Below are 25,715 nucleotides of genomic sequence, written 5' to 3'. Positions count from 1 at the left end.
GAATTTCAACTTCTATGATTGAGTTTTTCGTAAGCTCTGTTCGGGAAGAAAACGATGTTGCATCAGTTTCCTTGGTTATTTGACGTGCTGAAACCGAATATGATGCCACATTTCGTCTAGGTGCAGCCAAAAAAAAGTGATTCCCACGATCTCGTAAAAACGAATATGTATAATCGACGTTTTCTCGAAGATAAATCGTACCCAAGCAGGCTTCTGGCATTTCACTCGTGTAGTTCGACGAGACGAAGCTATTGCACGCGGTTTCATCGGCCTACGACAATGTGTACTCAAGTTATATGTCATCATATCGAACACGAAATCAACTTCTATGATTGAGTTTTTCGAGAGCTGTGTTCGGGAAGAAAACGATGTTGCATCAGTTTCCTTGGTCATTTGACGTGCTGAAACCGAATATGATGCCAGATTTCGTCTAGGAGCAGCCAAAAAAAAGTGATTCTCACGATCTCGTAACAACGCATATGTATAATCGACTTTTTCTCGAAGACAAATCGTTCCCAAGCAGGCTTCCCGCATTGCACTCGTGTAGTTCGACGAGACGAAGCTATTGCACGCGGTTTCATCGGCCTACGACAATGTGTACTCAAGTTATATGCCATCATATCGAACACGAAATCAACTTCTATGATTGAGTTTTTCGTGAGCTGTGTTCGGGAAGAAAACGATGTTGCATCAGTTTCCTTGGTCATTTGACGTGCTGAAACCGAATATGATGCCACATTTCGTCTAGGTGCAGCCAAAAAAAAGTGATTCCCACGATCTTGTAAAAACGAATATGTATAATCGACTTTTTCTCGAAGATAAATCGTACCCAAGCAGGCTTCTGGCATTTCACTCGTGTAGTTCGACGAGACGAAGCTATTGCACGCGGTTTCATCGGTCTACGACAATGTGTACTGTGACGTATTATAAATCCGTCTATAAAAAAATTGGATAGAATAACAGACGTAAAAATTCAAAGGTTATAATAAATGGCAGCCAATCGGATCATGAAAGTTCATATATGTTTGATGTATTTTGTCTCAATGATTAAGGAATAGATGACACAAATTTTTATTTCTTTACAAGCAATTACTTTTCAAGTTGTTCTAGTCGTTTTGCAGACAAAAACAACTTATCCCACCATCGTCATGTTACGTATTCACATACGTTTCTCCCCAAAGATACACCTTTTCATAAAAAAAACGGAATTTTGTTAAACAATGAAATGTTCTAAATACTTAAAAAAATTAATAACATCGAAATAATAATAAGAAGAAAAATACTTTATGGATTTATTGCAAAATAAACACGTCAGGAATTTACGTTTGAGTCAGAAAGCGAAATGAAAGACCAAAAGAAGAAACTAGGATAGAGATCGGGACAGTATTTCTCACTCTGACATTGTTTACTACACAAATTGATAGTCATTGCACATACATAAAATAAATTTAATTTTTCAATTGGGACCAATAAGGAGCCCACGAATCAATGACAAAGATGAAATTGGTAACAGTGTTGGAGCAGGTGAGGAGCCGCGAGGACGAGTAACGTAATCTCTTGAGCAGGGACACTTTTGAAATCTGGAAATATTCAGCGAAAAGACACAAAGGTATAAGTTCTGAAATAAAGTACATTGATAGAGAACGTTAAAAGAATATTACAATACTAAAAAAATGAACGTCTCCACGTAAAAACTGATTTTACGCGATAATTAATATTAATGCAAAATATGACGTCACAAGTCATAACGTGTGCAAAATAATTTGCGAATCAAGAGTAAAGAATACCCAAAATATCTATAAAACACTATTCCTTAATCTTTAAAAATCAAAAAGATATGAATTAGAGAAAAAGTAATAATATACTCAAACATATTTGTCCTTGTATAAGTTAAAAATTAATTTATTTATAGCGCCATCTGTATGAAAGATAGAATATAATACTTCATACGAAATATGCTCAGTAAAATCCGGACTATTAGATCCACAAACGAAATTGCAAAATAAATTATAAACAAAATCATTTGTTATTAACAAATACCATGAAAATTGCTTGGAAAAATATGGAAAAATCATCGAATGAAGATCTTTGGACTCTCAATCAGAACAGCCATGAATTGTTCCTTAATCTCTGTAAACACTGAAGCTGTGTATTTTTAAAGATCAACACACACACACTCAAACCTATCTATATCTGTGTGCTGGTGAACTTTGAAAATTGATAGCGCCATCTGTTACAGAGATGGAAAGAAAATCATGAGACGAAAAAGACTCTATAAAATACGGACTAAAAGATCCGCTATTAAAAATACTTAATAATCAGTAAATAATTACAATTGTTATAAACAAAATATAATTGAAAAATTCCGAAAAATATGGTTACAATCATAAAATGAACTTTGCAATATCCAGAATACGGAATCATTAGAAATTTTCCTTAATATTCATACACAAAAACGTTCTGAATTAAATAAAAATACTCACACACACGCACACATGTAAAAGCGTATATCCATGTGATCGATTAAACTTTTCGGATTTTTAGAAGCTTTCATATGGGAAATATCGAAAAATGTTTAAGATAAAAAGTTTATTATAAATCAGGAACTTTATGAGTATGAAAGAAAACATTCAAAAAGTTAAAAGACACTTTTATTGTCTACTGACATGTCAATGAAATCACGGTGGAAAATTCAAGAAAAATGTTAAATAATTCGAGTTTAGTATACATAATGAAAATATGGAGGAAAATATCACAGAAATGGAAATAGAAAAATGTCAAATATTAGGTCATGAGACACTTTAAACAATTAATGCCTAATAACGTATAAACAAACATACATATTCGAAAACAAAAATCACCAAGCATTAGTTTATTGAATTCACAATATAAACAGCTGTAATTTGGATTTTTTAAGGTTATAAATCATGGCGTAAATAACTAATAGACACCTTTTCAAGGTCAAATTTTTAATTGTGAATATCTCCGAAAATTGAAGAGATAAAAATCAGAAATTTGGTACACAAGGATGTTAAATCGAGGTCTTTCAGATACACTCGAGCACATTCATCTAAATTGATAAATAACATTGTTATCAATTATCAAAATATTATAAAAATAGGTGAAACACGATTTTTTGTTATAATCACATTTCTAGTACTAAAATAGGTTCAAAAATGAATTTTGTCAAAAAAGTTAAGAAACAATGTTAATAGACTAAAATTTACATTGACAGTACCATAAGGACATCACAAGGAAACGTTAAAGCCATAATGACAAACAAATTTAAATTTTGCTCAAAAGCAATTATTTTATAATGGAAAATAGCATTAATAATTTAAAATTTCAAATAATGTTAAAATTAAAGCTGAAATAGAATTTAAAAGAGCATAGTGGGTCCCACAGTATTAGCCATATGCCATACACAGTACATAGGGACACACTCAACGTGTGATCCCCACTCTCAGCAACAAGTCTCCCACGCAACGCACTACGCCCACTCCTGCGCGCCAGAGACACTCCGTGTATTACGTCTTTATTCCACTCGATGTACCTCTCGACGCTGGAGCAAACAGTCAGTTCAACGCCAACTCTTGAAATCGCCGGTCATACGCTCCGAAGAGCTCCGTGAATTAAATTCAAAGTAACCAGTTCGGACTTGGAATAATTTGTGAATTGTGGACTTATAAATTTCTCGCGTTCTGTCCTCTTGGACATAAAAATGTTTTAAAATATTTCTTTACGATTCTATCTTAGGCCGGTGAACATTTAATAACTTAGAAATTCTACTCTATTCGACAATTGACTTCGAAAATAAATTTTTCATTTTAATATAATTTTCATCGTGAAAATTTCCAGTCCACAATTCCAGATTTAAATAAATAATTTTCGTTTAAACCGATAATTCCGGTCCGATTTTGACGGTGCATTGTACTGACTGCGCGCTCCATTTTATTCTTTTTGAAATTTAAATAAATATTAAATTAGATTTTTCGGTCGTTCTGTAAATCACAACATTTGGTGTCTTCTCAAAAATAATACACATCCTATTCCATCCTATCAACCCCGTTGGTTTACTGATAAATTCAGCAAACTTGCGGCTGATAAAAGTTGACTATGGAGAACTGTGGCTGACTGGCTAGGTTAGCGTCAGGATTATCTGATGTGATCCTGGTGAGGCAAGTCGCGTTCTTCTAGGTTAACTATCAACCCCGCTGGTTTTTGAGGACTACTAACTGGCCCTTTTGGGACGGTCTGTTGATTTTGGAAACCTGCGGTTGATATCCGTCAACCCCGCTTTCTCGTGGATCAATTAATCGTCCCTTACGGATGATTCTTTGGACCTGAGATTATGCGGTTGACATTTCTTCCTAATTTTTGGTTTGTTCCCTATATAGATTCCTATAAATTATTTTACCCATTCCTCATCCGAATAAAATCCTATTTTTTACCGAATACATCGCTCGGGTATTTTACAATGCACTCGACGTCAAAATCTTAAAACAAGTAATAAATAAATAAATAAATTTACGTGAATAATCTGTCCATACTGGAAGGTTTTATTTAGAAATTTGAAAACAAATATATCGGAAGTGAAAAATAAAGAACTGAACGTGTGTAATCGAAGGAGCATTCCACAGCCTGCCAGAACACGGTTGGACTTCTCCGACGGCCCAAATTACCATCATCATCTGAGCTTTCAGTACTGATCCGGTGTACCTTCATCGCACTATTGCCAGACGAGTCAGGAAAAAGGAATAAGGGTGAGTCTAGTGAAAACAACCATTATTTTCTCTACCCCGGAGGTCGATTGATACTCCAAAAATTAGAGTCTTTGAAAATAAATTGTTCGGTTCTCGCGAAAATTCGGAAAACACGACAGTGCAGGTGTGAATTTTGTCAACCTAGTTTCGGCAAGCTTAGTGATTTTCGGCTACCGCTCGACGAATTTCGCTTATATTAGGCTTCCCCAAAATCAAAAATTCATGCCGCGACAATGTACTTCAACAAATCGGAAATACATCACTCGGAAAATTAAATTCCAATCTATTTTTATCCGATCTAGTGAGAATACGTAACAAAAATGGTGCTAAGTGTGGGGTTGTTTTCACCATTTCTACCAAAACTTTCCTGTTTTGACTCAGTTATTGTTCGTTTTTTTTTTTTATTTTGGACAATGAAACGGTCCAACTACACCGGTTTGAAATTTATCCGTCTCTCATTATTCATTTCAAGACAATAGATCCAACACGTTAATTGTTAATGAAAATTATAAAATTAAAATAGAATTTTACTTCCATAGCATTGATCCAAAATTGAATTATGATCATTTCATTATCGTTTTTCGGAACCAGTAATTTATTCCTTCATATTTTCTGGCAAAATTGTTGAAAATTTTTTTTTTTCTAGTTATTTGGGTGTGTTATTTTTTCGATTTCAAGAAATCTTTTATTTTCGCGACTTTGTTGCCATTTGTGATTCAAAATGCCCGACCCGAATTTATCAGATCAAGAGGGAGCAGATACCATGGAAGAAGCCCGCGAGCTTAGCCGTCAATTCTCTGAAAAACTTAAGCTTATTGAAGAACAATCCGAAATAATCCGTGAATTGCAAAATTCAATGAAAGAGTTGAGAGAGGGTCAAACGCAAACCAGTCAGGCGCCGTCGGAAGGTGAATTCGATCGTCCGAATGTTCTTGATCCAACTTCACCCGCCGGAAGTATTGTGCTAGAACAATTATCACTGCTCGCTAAGCAAATCGAAGATTTGAAACGAACCAAAGAAATTCCAGAAACGTCTGCACCGGTAAGAACGTGTGAAAATACTTCACGAATCACAATGAAAGATGCACTCGCATATATTCCGACGTTCGATGGATATAATATTAGCGTTACGCAATTTATGAGATCTTGCAACCGGGCTTGTTCAATGTTGAATCAATCAACTATACCAATGTTTCTAGCCCTTATTCGCCAAAAATTTACCGGACGCGCCCGAACTACACTTGAAAATTTGGAGTATCAAACCGCCTCTGAGCTTGAATCTAAACTGCGCGATTTTTTCGATCCTATTCGCACTGCAAACCAGTACAAAGCAGCCCTCGAAAATGTCTGCAAAAAATCGCATGAGCATGTAGTCGATTATATTAATCGTGTTAGAAATTTATATTGCGATGTGATAAATGCCGAAACGCTTGAACGCGAGTGTTTGTCCACTGAAGAAAAATGCAAACTTGAACAAGATGCCATCAATGCTTTTCTTAACGGCTTGCCACCGTCGCTTCGTATACAATGTCTCGCTAAACCGCATAACTCACTTGAACAAACTTTCAAAACCACCGTCGAAATATACAAAATTTTTGAACGTGATTCTAATAGATTCAATGAACCAGAAAATTTTATTGGTATCACTCAATTACAACCAGGGCAGAATAACGTGATCCCACATCACAGTAGCTCCTCGAACAATCTAAGCCAAGAACATCACCAAAATCAGCGATTAAGTTCTCAAAATCTACATGGTAATAATTTCTCCCGCAACTTCAATCAGTACGCTAACAAGAATCAAGGGAATAATCATAGGAACTACGGTAATCCCGGTTATAAGCATCCTAAAACTGGTCCAAACCATACAACCTATCCATTGCCTCAGAATTTCCAAAATAATCAGAATTACAAAACCCCTCAATCATTCCCAAATTACCGAAACTCATCCAATTCCCAAAATTACCATGAAATGCGGAATTTTCAAAACCTAGAGGGAAATTTCAATTCGCGTCATAATCAGGGTATTAAACCAGACTATATTCCTGGGACTTTTTGCGAGCTATGTCGCACCCCAGGCCATAATTTGTCAAAATGCAGGAGGTTAGCATTCATGAATAGGCAAAAGGAAATGCATTCAAAAAATGGGAATCTCCCCGGACAGAACGTCGACGGGACTACGGGGAGCGAATCGAAAGAAAACCGGTCGCTTACTCAACAACTCACGAAACCATTGGCCGGAATCTTGAATCCAAATCCACCCCTCCCATCGTCAGTCCTAAATCAATAAAGACAGGATTATTAAATAATTTATACACTCAGACAGAGCACCTACAAACAAATGTTTTCGGTGAAAACCCGACCGCTCACTGTTCCGTCATTACTGAAAATTTAGCAATAAAAACTGAACGCGAAATTTTTGCAATAAAAAAACAACAAACTTTAGAAGCAATTAAGCAGCACGAAGGACTCAGAGCCTTATGGGAGCAAAAACCATCGCTGTTACGCTATGGACTGGGTTACAACGGTAGTTCAAATCATTCCACCAATAAAGAAGAATTTTTTGACGGAAGTCCTGAATTAAACACATCAAATAGCACTGAATTGAATCCCAACGATCATAGAAAATCCTTCCTATCCGATATTACTCAAAATTCTCCAGAAACTCCTATCACGCAACGACCACCTATTATTGAAATTCCTTCTATAGAATCTCAAATAATACCTAATCTCGAAAATGATCCGATACCCTCTACATTCGCGATTGACGATAACCTCTCTTGTGCAAATGAAAATCAGGATAAAACTGGAAATTGCTCCGTTATAGTTCCTATAACGCATGAGAATAATTGCCATTATAATGCGGATGAGGCGACCGTAAAATCCATTCATGAGATCACTATAAAAAAAACATCTGAGTCTAACATTTGCAAATCGGATCATATAATCGAAAGGGAGAAAGCTGTTTCTGCGCAATCCACGTTAATTTTTTCTGATAATAAAAAAGGGTATGCACGTATCGCGCATATGAAAATGAAGAAAACCAAAATTGCTTCAGTTACATTATATTCAAATCAATTGAAACTACCCACGGTAATGATGATTGATAGTGGAGCGGAAGTAAACCTCATTAAGTTAGGTGCACTAGACATCCGAGCTCCAATGGATAATAAAGAAATTATAGAGTTGCATGGCATTACAGACAATTTTATCAGAACTCTCGGTACCGCAACAATCAATATCTATAAACACGCAGTCAAATTTCACGTTGTTAATAATACTTTTCCAATCATCCAAGCGGGTATCATTGGTGCGGAATTCTTCCACGATTTCAAAGCAACTCTCTCATACGAATTCCAGACATTCTCCTTTCTAGATGTAAATATGGAAATAACATATGATGATTGCCAATTAGTCCCCAAGAACTCTTCATGCACTTTTACCATCAGACTAACGAAGGACTCACCCTCAGTGGGACTCGTCCCCGATATTTATATTTCAGACAAGGTATCGATTATAGGGAGTCCAGAATTGAATACCGAAGGAATATCTTCCGCTCGGGCAATCAACCGAAGTGATCAGGATCTAATCCTTCCAACTCCAGTCGTTAGAATGGGGCAATGTAACTGGCTGAAAAGCACACCGGAAGACGAAACACAGAATGATCTTGACGAGGTCGAACAAGAATTTCTATCTAAAGAAGTCAGTACTCGAATTGAAAGACTTAACTATCTAAATCGCAAAAGTAATTGGTTCATTTCGCCATCACCTCTCGCGTCCGCTGTAAATATTAATGTCGTCTCCGCTGATCAGCTTACTCCAGAGCGTGCAAATACAATCAAAAAAATAATTAGTCTTGAACATTTGTCAGGAAAGGAAAGAGCAGTAGTAGAAAATCTTATAGAAAAATATCAAGACCTTTTTGTCCTAAAAGGCGAGCCACTCGGTGCCACGAACGCGATTTTTCATAGAATTAATACTAGCGATGACATTCCCGTGTTTAAAAAACAATATCCGCTCGCGCAAATCCATAAAGAAGAAATAATTAAGCAATGTCATGAGTTAGAAACAAGGGGAATTATTCAGCCTTCAGAATCCGATTATAAATCACCCATTTGGGTAGTTCCTAAAAAAGATGACGCTGAAGGAAATAAAAGATTTAGAATGGTTATAGATTATCGAGCGCTTAACGAGAAAACTATTGGAGATGCCTATCCACTGCCAAACATAAATGAAATTTTAGAACAACTCGGTGAATCACGTTACTTTTCAACTTTTGATTTAGCAAGCGGTTTCCACCAGATTCCAATTCATCCCGACGACCGTCGAAAAACCGCATTTTCCACTCCATACAAACACTATGAGTTTACTAGAATGCCTTTCGGCCTCAGGAATGCCCCACCCACATTCCAAAGAATGATGGATAAGGTACTCTTGGGCCTACAAGGAAAAGAACTTTTTGTCTATATGGATGACATCGTTATCTATTCAAAAACCCTTGATGAGCACGTTGCAAAATTCAATAGATTGAGCGAACGGTTACGTAAGGCAGGTCTGCAATTAGAACCAGAGAAATGTCATTTTTTGAAAAATACAATCACATACTTGGGTCATATAATTTCATCAGATGGGGTGCGGCCGGAACCTAACAAACTCACAGCAGTACAGGAATTCCCTAGACCTATTAACCAAAAAAATATTAGGCAATTTTTGGGTCTTACCGGGTATTATCGAAGGTTTATTCCGAATTACGCAAAAATCTCTAAACCACTAACTAATCTTCTAAAAAAGGATGTTAAATTCAATTGGGGCGATGAAGAAAATAAATCTTTCTGCATCTTGAAAGACGCTCTGTGTAAGGCTCCGGTGTTGCAATACCCAGATTTTACGAAAGAATTCATAATAACGACTGATGCCTGTGGATACGGCATTGGAGGAATCCTCAGTCAAGGAGATATTGGTAAGGATCTCCCAATCGCATACATTTCCAGAGTACTAGGCAAGTCAGAATTGAACTATTCGACAATCGAGAAAGAAATGCTAGCAATTGTTTATTCTGTCAACTATTTTCGGCCCTATATTTATGGGCGCAAATTTACACTCGTTACGGATCATAGACCACTGGTATGGCTTAATTCCGTCACGACCGCCAATTCGAGAATCGTTCGGTGGAGGTTAAATATGCTAGATTTTGACTATAAAATTATTTATAAACCGGGACTGATAAATGCTAATGCTGACGCATTATCGAGAAATATTCCAGCTACAAAGTCAGACGTTCGAAATAAAATTCGCGATGATGAAACAAATATTGCTATAATCGACATTCGGAGACTATTTTCCATTGGCATAGAATCCTCTTCTAGTGACTCAATATACTCAGCGCCATCAAAAAGAAAGAAAAAACTTCAAAGGAAGCAGTTTCAAAAAAGAATTAAAATAATTAGCGACTCAAGCAGTGAAAGCGATTCCGAGATACCGAACCCGACACTTCACGACGCTGGGAACGGAAATTACGTTTTAGATTCAGAATCAAATTCGAAACCTCGTGATAGCAGAAACGGAAATGACGTGGTAACAGATTACTCTGATTCCGGGAATAAAATTGCTGACGAAGAAAATGAGGATCAGATTGAACAAGATTCAAGTTTAACGGATGTGGATAGAAATCAAGAAACTCTAAACGACACCGTAGCGAACCAAGATTCAACTGTCGACATACGAGATCTTACTGATGATAGTATGACAGAAAATAGTAACTCTCAGAATCAGTCCAATCATCAAGTTAGTAATGATGAGCATGCGTCACTTAGGTCACCTGAAATAAATATTGATGATCCGAATCCCTCTCATACATATGAGGAATTATTATTTGATAATGAATCCGTACAATTAGATGATTTTTCAAATATAGTACATGGATTATTAGACTCTCCTACTGGTTCCTACCAATCGAACCAAGCTGCAAATATCGAATTCAATTTAAATGAATATAATTCAAATGAAAATTCCTCGGATGATTCTAGTGATTCAAGCGAAGAAATTCTCCCCAACACTCGACTTCCTTTTCAAAATCGAATAGATAGGAAGGAACGTTACCCACCTAACTCACGAAAAATTTCTGAGCAAGTAATTGAATGTAGAGACAACTTGAGTATGCGTCAGGATAATTTTCTTATTTTCACTACGACTAGAGGAGAAGCCTGCGACAATGGATCTATTGAGTTACTGGATAAAATAAATTTTCCCGTAGGTGAGGTCACATTGGCCCGTGTTAAAGTGATTCCCTATCGTAAAAAACATGTTCTTGCACTTCCATTAAGGAATCGTAGTACTGACATCATAACCGAAGAAGATATATGTGAGGGACTACAGTCTGTTTACAATGTAATAGTCGAGTTGAATTTGGAATCGATCAGTTTAGCTAGGACGAATTATTTTGACGAAGTTCCGTGGAAAACTGTAGAGAAAAATATAGTCGACACTTTTGTAGGGTTAAACGTAAAAATTATTATTTGCACCCAGGAGATAATAGTTCCAGAAGCGCGTAGTCGATTAGGAATTTTGGAAGAGTACCATGCTAGCGCAATTAATGGACATAAGGGCACGACTAAAACTTTCAATCGATTGAGACAAAATTATTTTTGGCCAACCATGAGGCAAGATGTAATTGATTTTATTCACAATTGTAGAGAATGTCAATTGAAAAAATTAGTCCGAGTGAAAACCAAACAACCCATGATTATTACGGACACACCTAAATCAGCATTCGATAAAATCGCGATGGACATGATGGGTCCCTTAAAGAAAACAAAAAGAGATAATATATATATATTGACCATTCAGGACTTATTGACTAAATATTCCCTGGCAATTCCACTAAAGAGCGGTGACTCCAGTGAAATCGCAATAGCCCTCGTTAAGAATTTCATTTGCATCTTTGGATCCCCAAAGGCTATACTTACAGATCAAGGCTCTAATTTTTTATCAAGTCTTATGAAAAACATTGCAAAAAAATTTCGAATCACTCAGTACCATACAACAACATATAGACCACAGAGCAATGGCTCCATTGAAAGATCCCACCATGTGTTGACTGAATATTTAAAACAATATGCTGATTCCCATACGGATTGGGACGAGTTGTGCGAACTAGCTTCATTTGCATACAACACAAGTGTACATGAGGGGACAGGATATACTCCTTTTCAGTTGGTTTTTGGGAAGTTAGCAAGGCTTCCGTCAAGCAGGGCCACTAAGGAACCCGTCGATGCTACTTATGGCGATTATTTGCACGAACTATTCTCCAGAATTAGAGATTTACAAGAAGGAGCAGGGCAAAATCTTCACAATGCGAAATTGCGTTCAAAAAGGTACTACGACTCTAAAACTAATGTTCAAAACTTAGAAGTAGGTAGTCGAGTTTTCTTACTGAAGGAGCCAAATAAAGGTAAAATGGCAGATCATTACGAAGGTCCTTATGAGGTATTAGAAATACTGGAAAGTTCTAATGTTATTATCAACATAAATGGACACCGCAAGAAGGTCCATATGAATAAACTACGCTTATCAAAAATGCAAGTTTCTCCCAATACATAATGACTAAATAGAATAATAGCAGAACGAATAGAAATCGATAAGAATATGTAAATATAGAATTACGATATGCTTTGACAAATCCCTTTACAAGTCCTAAGAAAGATAGTAAATAATTCATTAAAATTTTATAAAAACAACTAGCAAAATTTAAAAGAAGTGATGATTGCGCAACTATCCATAACTTCCTTTTCCAGATGAAACCCCAAACGATGCTCGTTGCCCTCCTTCTATCTTTGGTCACCACTCCCCGCAGAACTAGCGGTCTCATAGGATACGATTGCAGTGGGTCCTCATTGAATATCACCTCTTACTCTCTTCTCCAAATTGCTCAATGTAGTCTTCCTCTTAACGAACCGAATTTCACCGAAGTCAACATTGAACTCATGCAGTTGAATAAATATGGACATATCCAAGTTGATGAATGTCGAGTCCAAATAGATCGTACCATCCATTATTGTGGAATGCACTCTCACGTTTCTATTGTGCACAATTATCGACGAGAATATTACGTGGAATTGGATAAAACTGAATGTGAAAAGCTCCATAACTCTAATTCACTTCAACTTTCATATAATGTTGCAATAGATGGATTGGTTAAGAATGTCCCCAACAGCAGGCCAATTACTTTAGCGGGCAGAAATTCAGCGAACGGTGCATGTAAAGGAACTCAATACAGTGATCCCTTCGGTACATGGGACGATGTAGTAGTCAATGCAATTATTCGCATCTACTATACGTCTTACACTACTACTGTTGAGCTTGAATCCAATAAAATCACCTTACACTCCGGTGCCAAATGCAATTTTCTGCAAGGATCATGTACCGACTCTACGGGTATTCAAGCGTTTTGGTCAACCAAACCTCAAGATGACTGCAAATTCGGAAAATATACTGCATTGTACCGCGGATCAGCCATGAAAATCGAAGCAACAGATAAAGATCCCGTTACTTACATTGTCTCCAATTCCGATTATACATTTTCACTGGAACAGAGAGCACGCAGTTCCACCTGTGGATATTCATTAATTCAGACAGAAATCCCCAAATTATTCATCATGGAATCTTTTTCGGGAAATACTTTCCCTACAAATAAAATTATTGACATCGAAAACATAGATTTGATTCAGTACGTAAATGCAAAAATTATATATGTCGAAAGTCATATCAAGAACCAGATAAAGAAACTATATCATCGTATTCGTCTTAGCCAGTGTGAAATTCAGAGAACATCCCTGATGAATTCCTTAGCAATAGCATCTTTTGCACCTGATATGTTTGCTTTCAATCTGATGAAAGGACCTGGCTATCATGCCATTGCAACTGGTGAACTAGTATCCATTATCAAATGCACCCCTGTACCAGTAACGCTCAGGAAAACTGAAAATTGTTTCCTAGAGATCCCTGTTTTTTATAATAACGAAACATATTTTTTGACCGGTATATCGAGAATGTTAGTACGTCGAGGAACAACAATAGATTGTCATTCAGCCATTCCAACTGTATTTTTCATCGACGGTAATTGGTACACCTTTAATCCAGATATACTTAAGGCACCAAGACCATTAATTTTCAATCCAACTAAATCAGTTCAATGGGAATATGAGAGAATAGAAAACCTGGCCACTAGTGGTATTTATAGTGCTGATGATATGGAGAAATTACGCGATCGATTACTAACAAAAGCAGAAACTGCAGCCGTAGTAAGCAACATGGTCCGTGCCGCTAATGGAGACGAATTGCCTGCTGGAACAATTTCAATAAAACACCTTTTGAATAGAGAAATGCTTGAAGAGATGACCGAATCAGCTGTCAGTAGAGCTTGGGATAAAATTAAAACGTTTGGCAATATAGTATCTGTAGTCATTGGAGTGGTTACACTCATTCAAATGATTATTGGCCTCGTCAATGTTATTATACATGGTTACACATTACATGATGTGTTCGGATGTAGTTTCCGTATCCTGGGCGCCATTTGTGGATCTCTCACTCATTTCATCCTTTATAAATCACGACAGACACAGCATAATGTATTCCCTCGAGACTATGAACGTCAGATGCCTGATAATGAACGAATAACTCGTCGAAAGTCTCCTGAAGAACAATTTTCATTGCCAATAATAAAACAAGAACCAGAGAGCAGTCAAACTAGTGTCATCGACCCTTTATTAATGGCTAAAGCGCGTAGTACAGTAGGAACGCATGAGCTTTGAAATTTTGTTTTAACAATCAACCACTCTGCTAAGTTATGTATTTGTGGAAGTAGTTACTAACCACTAGATCAGTAATCATCTTAGAAGGCCAACGTGAAGTCCAGCTACCACATCTTTCATGCCAAATCGTGATGGTCCAATATCCATATATCTGAACGTTTTGTTTCAAATTGAAAAAACAAAATTCCAGTGGAAACCTTATCACTTCACCACCATGATCTCCCTCGAGGAACTGGCACTTCTGTTGCCAATCCTACGCAATACATCAGCCGTAACAAACTCCACATCAGTTCCAATATCACATCCTAATCAAATTCAACCAACCATCGATCTCTCATCCAAATCCACTTCATCCACACCAGCTTTAGCGATTAAGAAAAGGAAAAGAGGTAAACCTAAGAATAGAAAGAGGAACAGAGGAGGCGAGGGAGCTAGGAAGCGAGCTGCTGCAGCAAAACTAGCCCAGAACCAGACGACCTCCATAAGTATGACAGAAGCAATGCCACCAACGCTGTCGACGTCGGTTCCCTCAGGAGAATCACTAGCGATCACAAAGAAAAAGACCAACAGAAAAAACAAGAAAAGGAGGAAGAACAAAGGAACCAAGGCGAACGAAGAAGTCAATGTCCCTAAATTCAGTGCGGAAACATCTCCTAAGGAGACTCTGCCATCGCCGCCACCACTTGCCCCACCACTAACCTGTCATGTACCGGCAATCGACCCTAGAAAAACTACACCTATAGTGCCTGTACCCGAACCCTCCTCACAACCGTCAGTTGTCGTTAAGATGCCAGACCAAGGGCACGAATACATGCCATACCAAATTAAGGTTCTTGAATACATTCCTCGCGAAAGATCGCTTTATCCAATGAAGTTCACGGATCCTAGGTACAAGACGTACATGAATTATGATCCAACAAATGAATCATCTATATCAAGTCAACCAATCTTCCAATTCACCAAAATTAATCTTCATCAACCTCAGGAATCTATCACAAATCAACACCACCAGCAGCAAACAGAGATGCCCTCAACATCACCTGCGGACCTTGATCCTCCGTATATTCCAGTAGAAGTTGACAGAGAAACCCCTGAAAATTTGACACCCACAACGTACACTCCAACACCAATATCCATGTTGCAACACCTGAAAAGGCCTCGAGTATTGCTTCACCGCCTGCCACAAGCTTTGGTAACGACTCAAAATGTACCACAACTTGAAGCAGCCGAAGTACCCCCGAGAGATCCAGTTACCGGTGGGAAGATCAGGAAACAACGCGCCGAGCTAAATGAACCATGGAATGAGCATTGGCAAGAATATATGGATCAGAAGCGACAAAGACTTGCGGAAGTTTTTAATCTTCAGAAATCAAGAAGAACAAAAACGGCACGTCAGTGTAGAGAGATGAAAGAACAACGGAAGAGGGAGAGACGAGAGAAACGAAAGGAAAAATTGAAAAAACTCGAGCAACAACGGAAGCGAGAAGAGAAGCGGACAAAGACAACGTCACCATAGCTCCGCCCAAACCTCATCCTCAATGATCTACTCCTCCTCAGACCCACCATTACACTCACAGATACCCAAAACATAAATAAACCGGTCCCATTCATTTTCTCAAAATTATGAAATATAAAAACAACGCGTGTGTGACCCTTTAGGACCTCTACTTGGACTCATCAATCATCCAATATCATGGAGGAATTCATTCGCCTGCTGTCCGCTCAAGAGAGAAAACATATGATGCATGTGTTGGAGGCCTACCAAGTCTACCTGACAAAAGTTCCTGAACGCACTGAACCTCCGCTCAATACAGATTTCATCATAAGGGACCTCGAAAGAATTTTGGCGATATTTCATTTTCAAGTCATCCAGAAAACTATCAAAGAGGATATTCATGTCCTCATAATTGAAAATTCAACATTCCAATATACCGAAATTGCCTGCGGTAGTGCTCCAGCTTGGTTACTCCAAATTGAAGCCGCATGTAAAATGATTGATGGATTACGAGTGCTGTTATCCTCCCATTGAACTTCCTCTAAGTTCTTTCAAACCTCCAATCACTCCAAACATCATTTCCTCCCCACTAGTTAAAAGACACTAATACGAGCAACACTTCTCCAGGATAATAATGGACCCACCACAGATTGGCAGCCTACACAAAATTGGAACTATGCAACAAACCGTAAGCAGAATCCAATCTGCAACGGATGCTTTGAGAACTGCCTTGCGTCAGGAGTATTTTTACTTTAACCGAATAACCAAGAAACACTACTCGGACAGGATGATCCGAATACTTCGTTACCAGATGTTAATACTGAAACTCCAGATTGAGGAATTACAACAACTAATTGAGCAGGAATTAAAACATCCTGGAGAATACCGAGGGGAAGACCTTTCAACCCGTAAAGACTAATACTACACGAAGATGAGTAAGAGTTGATTGGAAGGGGAAGACCTTCAACAATATGGAGATCATGGATATCGCTCCTCTCATTTTTTTTTCTTTATCTCAATTTTTAGAATATAACCGTATGTTAATACTTATTATGAAGAATCGACTATTGAATCTTGACAATATTCAATCCACAATATATTTACCTTGCTTTAGCTATGATACAGCATAGCACTGACTTGAAACCGCCCGTGGTTTTCACAAGTTTTCATTTTGATTATTATTCTTTATTAATCATCCTTTTTCTCGTTTTTTTTTTCTATCTTCTCATTATTATAAATGCCCCGCATGGCTAATCATAATGCTAAACTGCCGGAATATGTGCCATGCTTTAAGAGCTAATTATAATTTTTGTTTTTTTTACCTTACCATTGTGAGAATGATACCAAATGTAAGATTATATAAATTATATGGTTTAACCATCATAATCATGACATATTCATTTTCGATCGAGCTAATTATCCCTACAATCATTCTATATCTAAAATCCTATCCCTAATCACTCCCACCTCATTAAGTTGCACAATCAGATCTGCTTAAAACTAATGGGCAGATGGAGATTCGAGGATTGGAGATGCGGATGTTATAAGTATCCTATGTTTCTGCACTTATCATGATATTTCTTTACGTAGAACATATAAATCCCTACCACTGCTAAGGTTACACCGCTATGTTTTGGCTGATTTTCGCAAATATGGCACGTGATGTGATATTAGCAAATTTACATATCTAAGCAATAATTAAGTTTGGTAGAATAGCACACAGAGATACAGGGGAAACCGTAATGCGCTTCGGAATGCAACTAGATATCGAGAATTCTGTCTCATAGAACACGATTTAATCAGGGAAATTATTGGATCGAAAATGAGACTCACTTATATGAAATATCGCATTACATTACAGAAAATGGAACCGGGCAAAACGAAAGTCTCTCATATAAGAATATGGAGGAATCCGCATAAAGAAATAGTAGAAGCGAGAATGAGGAAACAACGGGTTCTTATTATCGCGAGACAGTTACAAAGGAAGGTCATCAAGATGAGGGGTCTGATACAGACCTTTGGAAAATATTGCGAGAACAAAATCAAAGAAATCGAGAGCGTAGAAAGCCACGAAGAGCTCGAAGAAGTATCAGAAACTGATTCCTATATGAGCCCTGACGACTAAGCTTTGTTTGACTAGATGTTTACGGAGTTAGATGGGAGAAACTTGCATCCTGAACAAGCAGCTTTACGTGAATGAAATGAATACATAATCACGTAATAAATTCCACATTCTATCATGTGAATGGAGTTACTCTAAAGGCGGGTCATTTATCAATTTAGAGTTCTCAATCATTATTGTCTTCAGCAGACGTACGAAACAAAAATATTGTCCTACTTGCGAATTGCCGATTTTAATAAACCTCTTTATAAGAATTCATCTCACAGTAATGTTATGACTAGATAAGAATCTATTCCATAAGAGTATTATATAAAATTACTACTATAAATCAATAATTGTAAATACGAACGAGAACTACATGAGAATGAGAAACAATTGAGTCCTTTCAACAAATATATATAGGTCACATTCCCAAATATAATCGAACTCTCCGGGGTGTTATCCGGTCGGTCGAGGTTTGTGTCTTGATGATCTCCAACCCAGACAACGGAAGCAGTACTAGCACTATAACAATCTTCGCTTCTTCTTACATATCTTCTCATCAACCAACAATCGCAATTGGCTTCCTTCTTAAACTGGGAAATTTTCAAAAATCGAATATTTATCATCATGTGTGCTGTTATTTGTGCATAAAAATATGTAAATCCACACATCTGAAAATTCTCATCAGGGGATTACAAGAAAACAGTATCACTCAGCCCCATGGACTCCAGGAGCTGGCCGTACCAAAATAAGAAGCACAAGGAATTTCACCACAGACGTGATGAGATAGAAACTTCTCATGCTAAAGAAAGTATGACGTATTCTGAATCGAGATCAATGGCTACCCAAACGACACAGAAGGCTCCACAAGCTGGAAATTTTCAAACACTGCCAAATTTCTCAGTTTTTCACCAACTCCTTCGGATGAAGCAGTTATCGAAGGAGCTAGACGAAATTGCAGAAAGACAACAATGGATACAGCAGCAGATAGAAGATATTTGCGCCACCTTGCTAGACGAATAACAACTCCTCAATGAGCAAAACCAGGCACGTAGATCACAGACATTGATTTCGATCCGACCGCGACACCTTGGGAGGGTGAACAGATTTTTAGAAAACAGAAAAAAAAAAAAAAAATTAATTAAAATTAAATTAAAAACAAAAAGAACAAAACAAAATATGATAATCAAATAACGATAGTAGTTAATTTTATTCACTATTTTTATATAACAACATCAAGAAATAATGTTAACCTTATAACTAATTTTTTATCATTAGCAATAACGCATATATACGAAATACAGGCTATACGCAAATATGACAATGACGGAGTGATGGCATACTACCCAATCACCCCAATAAAATAAGGAATAATAATAACTATCAATAATTACAATAAGCCAAATGAAGTCATACAAAAGTTGAAGGAAAATATTCCTCTATATAGCAATTCAAGGTAGCTCATCACTAGAAATAATGTCCAATTAATGAACTAATGTAATTAATTACTGTAGCAAGTATTTGTAGCCTGAGAACAATGTAATTACGATTGTTTGTACTTAGCTTTAAGTGATTTTGGTATAGGTAAAAGAAAAAAAAAAGACAAGGGTATTAATAGAAGTTCCTATTTTTATGACTATTCTATATTAGACACTTTTATAACTACCTTGAAAATATATTGCAAAGAGGTTTGGAACCTATACGCTGAAGGTCAGCGTATCAGAGGATCCTCTTGGTGAATACTGAAAATTTTAATCAGTTTACTTTGCTTTTGTTTGACTTCGTTAGATTACATAGTGTGAGGTGTAGTAAAAATATTTTGCTAACATGAGCATGCGTTGTCACTATGGCTACTTAAATGTCTATAGATAAAATTGATATTTGGGGAAAACCACATCAAGAAAGAAATCGGTTGAAGGTTCAAAGCATTAAGAGTAGAGGCTGGAAATTGTAGTCCGAATCTACTGAAGTACAAAAAAAAAAAAAAAAAAAAAAAAAAAAAAACCATAAGTTACTATATTTTAAGTTGTTTTTGTCGTTTTGCAGACAAAAACAACTTTTCCCACCATCGTCATGTGACGTATTATAAATCCGTCTATAAAAAAATTGGATAGAATAACAGACGTAAAAATTCAAAGGTTATAATAAATGGCAGCCAATCGGATCATGAAAGTTCATATATGTTTGATGTATTTTGTCTCAATGATTAAGGAATAGATGACACAAATTTTTATTTCTTTACAAGCAATTACTTTTCAAGTTGTTCTAGTCGTTTTGCAGACAAAAACAACTTATCCCACCATCGTCATGTTACGTATTCACATACGTTTCTCCCCAAAGATACACCTTTTCATAAAAAAAACGGAATTTTGTTAAATAATGAAATGTTCTAAATACTTAAAAAAATTAATAACATCGAAATAATAATAAGAAGAAAAATACTTTATGGATTTATTGCAAAATAAACACGTCAGGAATTTACGTTTGAGTCAGAAAGCGAAATGAAAGACCAAAAGAAGAAACTAGGATAGAGATCGGGACAGTATTTCTCACTCTGACATTGTTTACTACACAAATTGATAGTCATTGCACATACATAAAATAAATTTAATTTTTCAATTGGGACCAATAAGGAGCCCACGAATCAATGACAAAGATGAAATTGGTAACAGTGTTGGAGCAGGTGAGGAGCCGCGAGGACGAGTAACGTAATCTCTTGAGCAGGGACACTTTTGAAATCTGGAAATATTCAGCGAAAAGACACAAAGGTATAAGTTCTGAAATAAAGTACATTGATAGAGAACGTTAAAAGAATATTACAATACTAAAAAAATGAACGTCTCCACGTAAAAACTGATTTTACGCGATAATTAATATTAATGCAAAATATGACGTCACAAGTCATAACGTGTGCAAAATAATTTGCGAATCAAGAGTAAAGAATACCCAAAATATCTATAAAACACTATTCCTTAATCTTTAAAAATCAAAAAGATATGAATTAGAGAAAAAGTAATAATATACTCAAACATATTTGTCCTTGTATAAGTTAAAAATTAATTTATTTATAGCGCCATCTGTATGAAAGATAGAATATAATACTTCATACGAAATATGCTCAGTAAAATCCGGACTATTAGATCCACAAACGAAATTGCAAAATAAATTATAAACAAAATCATTTGTTATTAACAAATACCATGAAAATTGCTTGGAAAAATATGGAAAAATCATCGAATGAAGATCTTTGGACTCTCAATCAGAACAGCCATGAATTGTTCCTTAATCTCTGTAAACACTGAAGCTGTGTATTTTTAAAGATCAACACACACACACTCAAACCTATCTATATCTGTGTGCTGGTGAACTTTGAAAATTGATAGCGCCATCTGTTACAGAGATGGAAAGAAAATCATGAGACGAAAAAGACTCTATAAAATACGGACTAAAAGATCCGCTATTAAAAATACTTAATAATCAGTAAATAATTACAATTGTTATAAACAAAATATAATTGAAAAATTCCGAAAAATATGGTTACAATCATAAAATGAACTTTGCAATATCCAGAATACGGAATCATTAGAAATTTTCCTTAATATTCATACACAAAAACGTTCTGAATTAAATAAAAATACTCACACACACGCACACATGTAAAAGCGTATATCCATGTGATCGATTAAACTTTTCGGATTTTTAGAAGCTTTCATATGGGAAATATCGAAAAATGTTTAAGATAAAAAGTTTATTATAAATCAGGAACTTTATGAGTATGAAAGAAAACATTCAAAAAGTTAAAAGACACTTTTATTGTCTACTGACATGTCAATGAAATCACGGTGGAAAATTCAAGAAAAATGTTAAATAATTCGAGTTTAGTATACATAATGAAAATATGGAGGAAAATATCACAGAAATGGAAATAGAAAAATGTCAAATATTAGGTCATGAGACACTTTAAACAATTAATGCCTAATAACGTATAAACAAACATACATATTCGAAAACAAAAATCACCAAGCATTAGTTTATTGAATTCACAATATAAACAGCTGTAATTTGGATTTTTTAAGGTTATAAATCATGGCGTAAATAACTAATAGACACCTTTTCAAGGTCAAATTTTTAATTGTGAATATCTCCGAAAATTGAAGAGATAAAAATCAGAAATTTGGTACACAAGGATGTTAAATCGAGGTCTTTCAGATACACTCGAGCACATTCATCTAAATTGATAAATAACATTGTTATCAATTATCAAAATATTATAAAAATAGGTGAAACACGATTTTTTGTTATAATCACATTTCTAGTACTAAAATAGGTTCAAAAATGAATTTTGTCAAAAAAGTTAAGAAACAATGTTAATAGACTAAAATTTACATTGACAGTACCATAAGGACATCACAAGGAAACGTTAAAGCCATAATGACAAACAAATTTAAATTTTGCTCAAAAGCAATTATTTTATAATGGAAAATAGCATTAATAATTTAAAATTTCAAATAATGTTAAAATTAAAGCTGAAATAGAATTTAAAAGAGCATAGTGGGTCCCACAGTATTAGCCATATGCCATACACAGTACATAGGGACACACTCAACGTGTGATCCCCACTCTCAGCAACAAGTCTCCCACGCAACGCACTACGCCCACTCCTGCGCGCCAGAGACACTCCGTGTATTACGTCTTTATTCCACTCGATGTACCTCTCGACGCTGGAGCAAACAGTCAGTTCAACGCCAACTCTTGAAATCGCCGGTCATACGCTCCGAAGAGCTCCGTGAATTAAATTCAAAGTAACCAGTTCGGACTTGGAATAATTTGTGAATTGTGGACTTATAAATTTCTCGCGTTCTGTCCTCTTGGACATAAAAATGTTTTAAAATATTTCTTTACGATTCTATCTTAGGCCGGTGAACATTTAATAACTTAGAAATTCTACTCTATTCGACAATTGACTTCGAAAATAAATTTTTCATTTTAATATAATTTTCATCGTGAAAATTTCCAGTCCACAATTCCAGATTTAAATAAATAATTTTCGTTTAAACCGATAATTCCGGTCCGATTTTGACGGTGCATTGTACTGACTGCGCGCTCCATTTTATTCTTTTTGAAATTTAAATAAATATTAAATTAGATTTTTCGGTCGTTCTGTAAATCACAACATTTGGTGTCTTCTCAAAAATAATACACATCCTATTCCATCCTATCAACCCCGTTGGTTTACTGATAAATTCAGCAAACTTGCGGCTGATAAAAGTTGACTATGGAGAACTGTGGCTGACTGGCTAGGTTAGCGTCAGGATTATCTGATGTGATCCTGGTGAGGCAAGTCGCGTTCTTCTAGGTTAACTATCAACCCCGCTGGTTTTTGAGGACTACTAACTGGCCCTTTTGGGACGGTCTGTTGATTTTGGAAACCTGCGGTTGATATCCGTCAACCCCGCTTTCTCGTGGATCAATTAATCGTCCCTTACGGATGATTCTTTGGACCTGAGATTATGCGGTTGACATTTCTTCCTAATTTTTGGTTTGTTCCCTATATAGATTCCTATAAATTATTTTACCCATTCCTCATCCGAATAAAATCCTATTTTTTACCGAATACATCGCTCGGGTATTTTACAATGCACTCGACGTCAAAATCTTAAAACAAGTAATAAATAAATAAATAAATTTACGTGAATAATCTGTCCATACTGGAAGGTTTTATTTAGAAATTTGAAAACAAATATATCGGAAGTGAAAAATAAAGAACTGAACGTGTGTAATCGAAGGAGCATTCCACAGCCTGCCAGAACACGGTTGGACTTCTCCGACGGCCCAAATTACCATCATCATCTGAGCTTTCAGTACTGATCCGGTGTACCTTCATCGCACTATTGCCAGACGAGTCAGGAAAAAGGAATAAGGGTGAGTCTAGTGAAAACAACCATTATTTTCTCTACCCCGGAGGTCGATTGATACTCCAAAAATTAGAGTCTTTGAAAATAAATTGTTCGGTTCTCGCGAAAATTCGGAAAACACGACAGTGCAGGTGTGAATTTTGTCAACCTAGTTTCGGCAAGCTTAGTGATTTTCGGCTACCGCTCGACGAATTTCGCTTATATTAGGCTTCCCCAAAATCAAAAATTCATGCCGCGACAATGTACTTCAACAAATCGGAAATACATCACTCGGAAAATTAAATTCCAATCTATTTTTATCCGATCTAGTGAGAATACGTAACAGTACTCAAGTTATATGCCATCATATCGAACACGAAATCAACTTCTATGATTGAGTTTTTCGAGAGCTGTGTTCGGGAAGAAAACGATGTTGCATCAGTTTCCTTGGTCATTTGACGTGCTGAAACCGAATATGATGCCAGATTTCGTCTAGGAGCAGCCAAAAAAAAGTGATTCTCACGATCTCGTAACAACGCATATGTATAATCGACTTTTTCTCGAAGACAAATCGTTCCCAAGCAGGCTTCCCGCATTGCACTCGTGTAGTTCGACGAGACGAAGCTATTGCACGCGGTTTCATCGGCCTACGACAATGTGTACTCAAGTTATATGCCATCATATCGAACACGAAATCAACTTCTATGATTGAGTTTTTCGTGAGCTGTGTTCGGGAAGAAAACGATGTTGCATCAGTTTCCTTGGTCATTTGACGTGCTGAAACCGAATATGATGCCACATTTCGTCTAGGTGCAGCCAAAAAAAAGTGATTCCCACGATCTTGTAAAAACGAATATGTATAATCGACTTTTTCTCGAAGATAAATCGTACCCAAGCAGGCTTCTGGCATTTCACTCGTGTAGTTCGACGAGACGAAGCTATTGCACGCGGTTTCATCGGTCTACGACAATGTGTACTGTGACGTATTATAAATCCGTCTATAAAAAAATTGGATAGAATAACAGACGTAAAAATTCAAAGGTTATAATAAATGGCAGCCAATCGGATCATGAAAGTTCATATATGTTTGATGTATTTTGTCTCAATGATTAAGGAATAGATGACACAAATTTTTATTTCTTTACAAGCAATTACTTTTCAAGTTGTTCTAGTCGTTTTGCAGACAAAAACAACTTATCCCACCATCGTCATGTTACGTATTCACATACGTTTCTCCCCAAAGATACACCTTTTCATAAAAAAAACGGAATTTTGTTAAATAATGAAATGTTCTAAATACTTAAAAAAATTAATAACATCGAAATAATAATAAGAAGAAAAATACTTTATGGATTTATTGCAAAATAAACACGTCAGGAATTTACGTTTGAGTCAGAAAGCGAAATGAAAGACCAAAAGAAGAAACTAGGATAGAGATCGGGACAGTATTTCTCACTCTGACATTGTTTACTACACAAATTGATAGTCATTGCACATACATAAAATAAATTTAATTTTTCAATTGGGACCAATAAGGAGCCCACGAATCAATGACAAAGATGAAATTGGTAACAGTGTTGGAGCAGGTGAGGAGCCGCGAGGACGAGTAACGTAATCTCTTGAGCAGGGACACTTTTGAAATCTGGAAAT

At 36.3% G+C, this 25,715-nt stretch overlaps 1 protein-coding gene across 2 annotated transcripts; it reads left to right on the top strand.

Annotated features, from left to right (window-relative positions):
• Positions 1–884: 884 nt before the first annotated feature.
• Positions 885–23,870, top strand: LOC135171596 (uncharacterized). 2 transcript variants are annotated; one of them, XR_010300569.1, is made up of 3 exons: positions 885–3,643; positions 4,568–4,763; positions 16,695–23,870. XR_010300569.1 is itself a non-coding variant. In XM_064138224.1 (3 exons), exon 3 carries the CDS (start codon positions 12,557–12,559, stop codon positions 14,570–14,572), a length of 2,016 nt encoding a protein of 671 aa, XP_063994294.1. In that variant the 5' UTR covers positions 885–3,643; positions 4,557–4,763; the 3' UTR covers positions 14,573–14,591. The 2 variants fall into 2 exon arrangements, 1 of the variants encoding a protein (XP_063994294.1); XM_064138224.1 differs by lacking the exon at positions 16,695–23,870 and adding an exon at positions 12,557–14,591 and having other exon boundaries at positions 4,557–4,763.
• Positions 23,871–25,715: the final 1,845 nt, after the last annotated feature.

Source organism: Diachasmimorpha longicaudata, unplaced genomic scaffold (assembly GCF_034640455.1).
Source record: "Diachasmimorpha longicaudata isolate KC_UGA_2023 unplaced genomic scaffold, iyDiaLong2 ctg00000055.1, whole genome shotgun sequence".
NCBI lineage: Eukaryota > Metazoa > Arthropoda > Insecta > Hymenoptera > Braconidae > Diachasmimorpha > Diachasmimorpha longicaudata.
Note: the sequence above shows the minus strand (reverse complement) of the source record. Positions and strands in the feature narration are given on the sequence as shown.

Excerpts from the sequence above, each read along its gene's own strand:
- LOC135171596 (XM_064138224.1), top strand. The coding sequence starts at position 12,557 with ATGAAACCCCAAACGATGCTCGTTGCCCTCCTTCTATCTTTGGTCACC.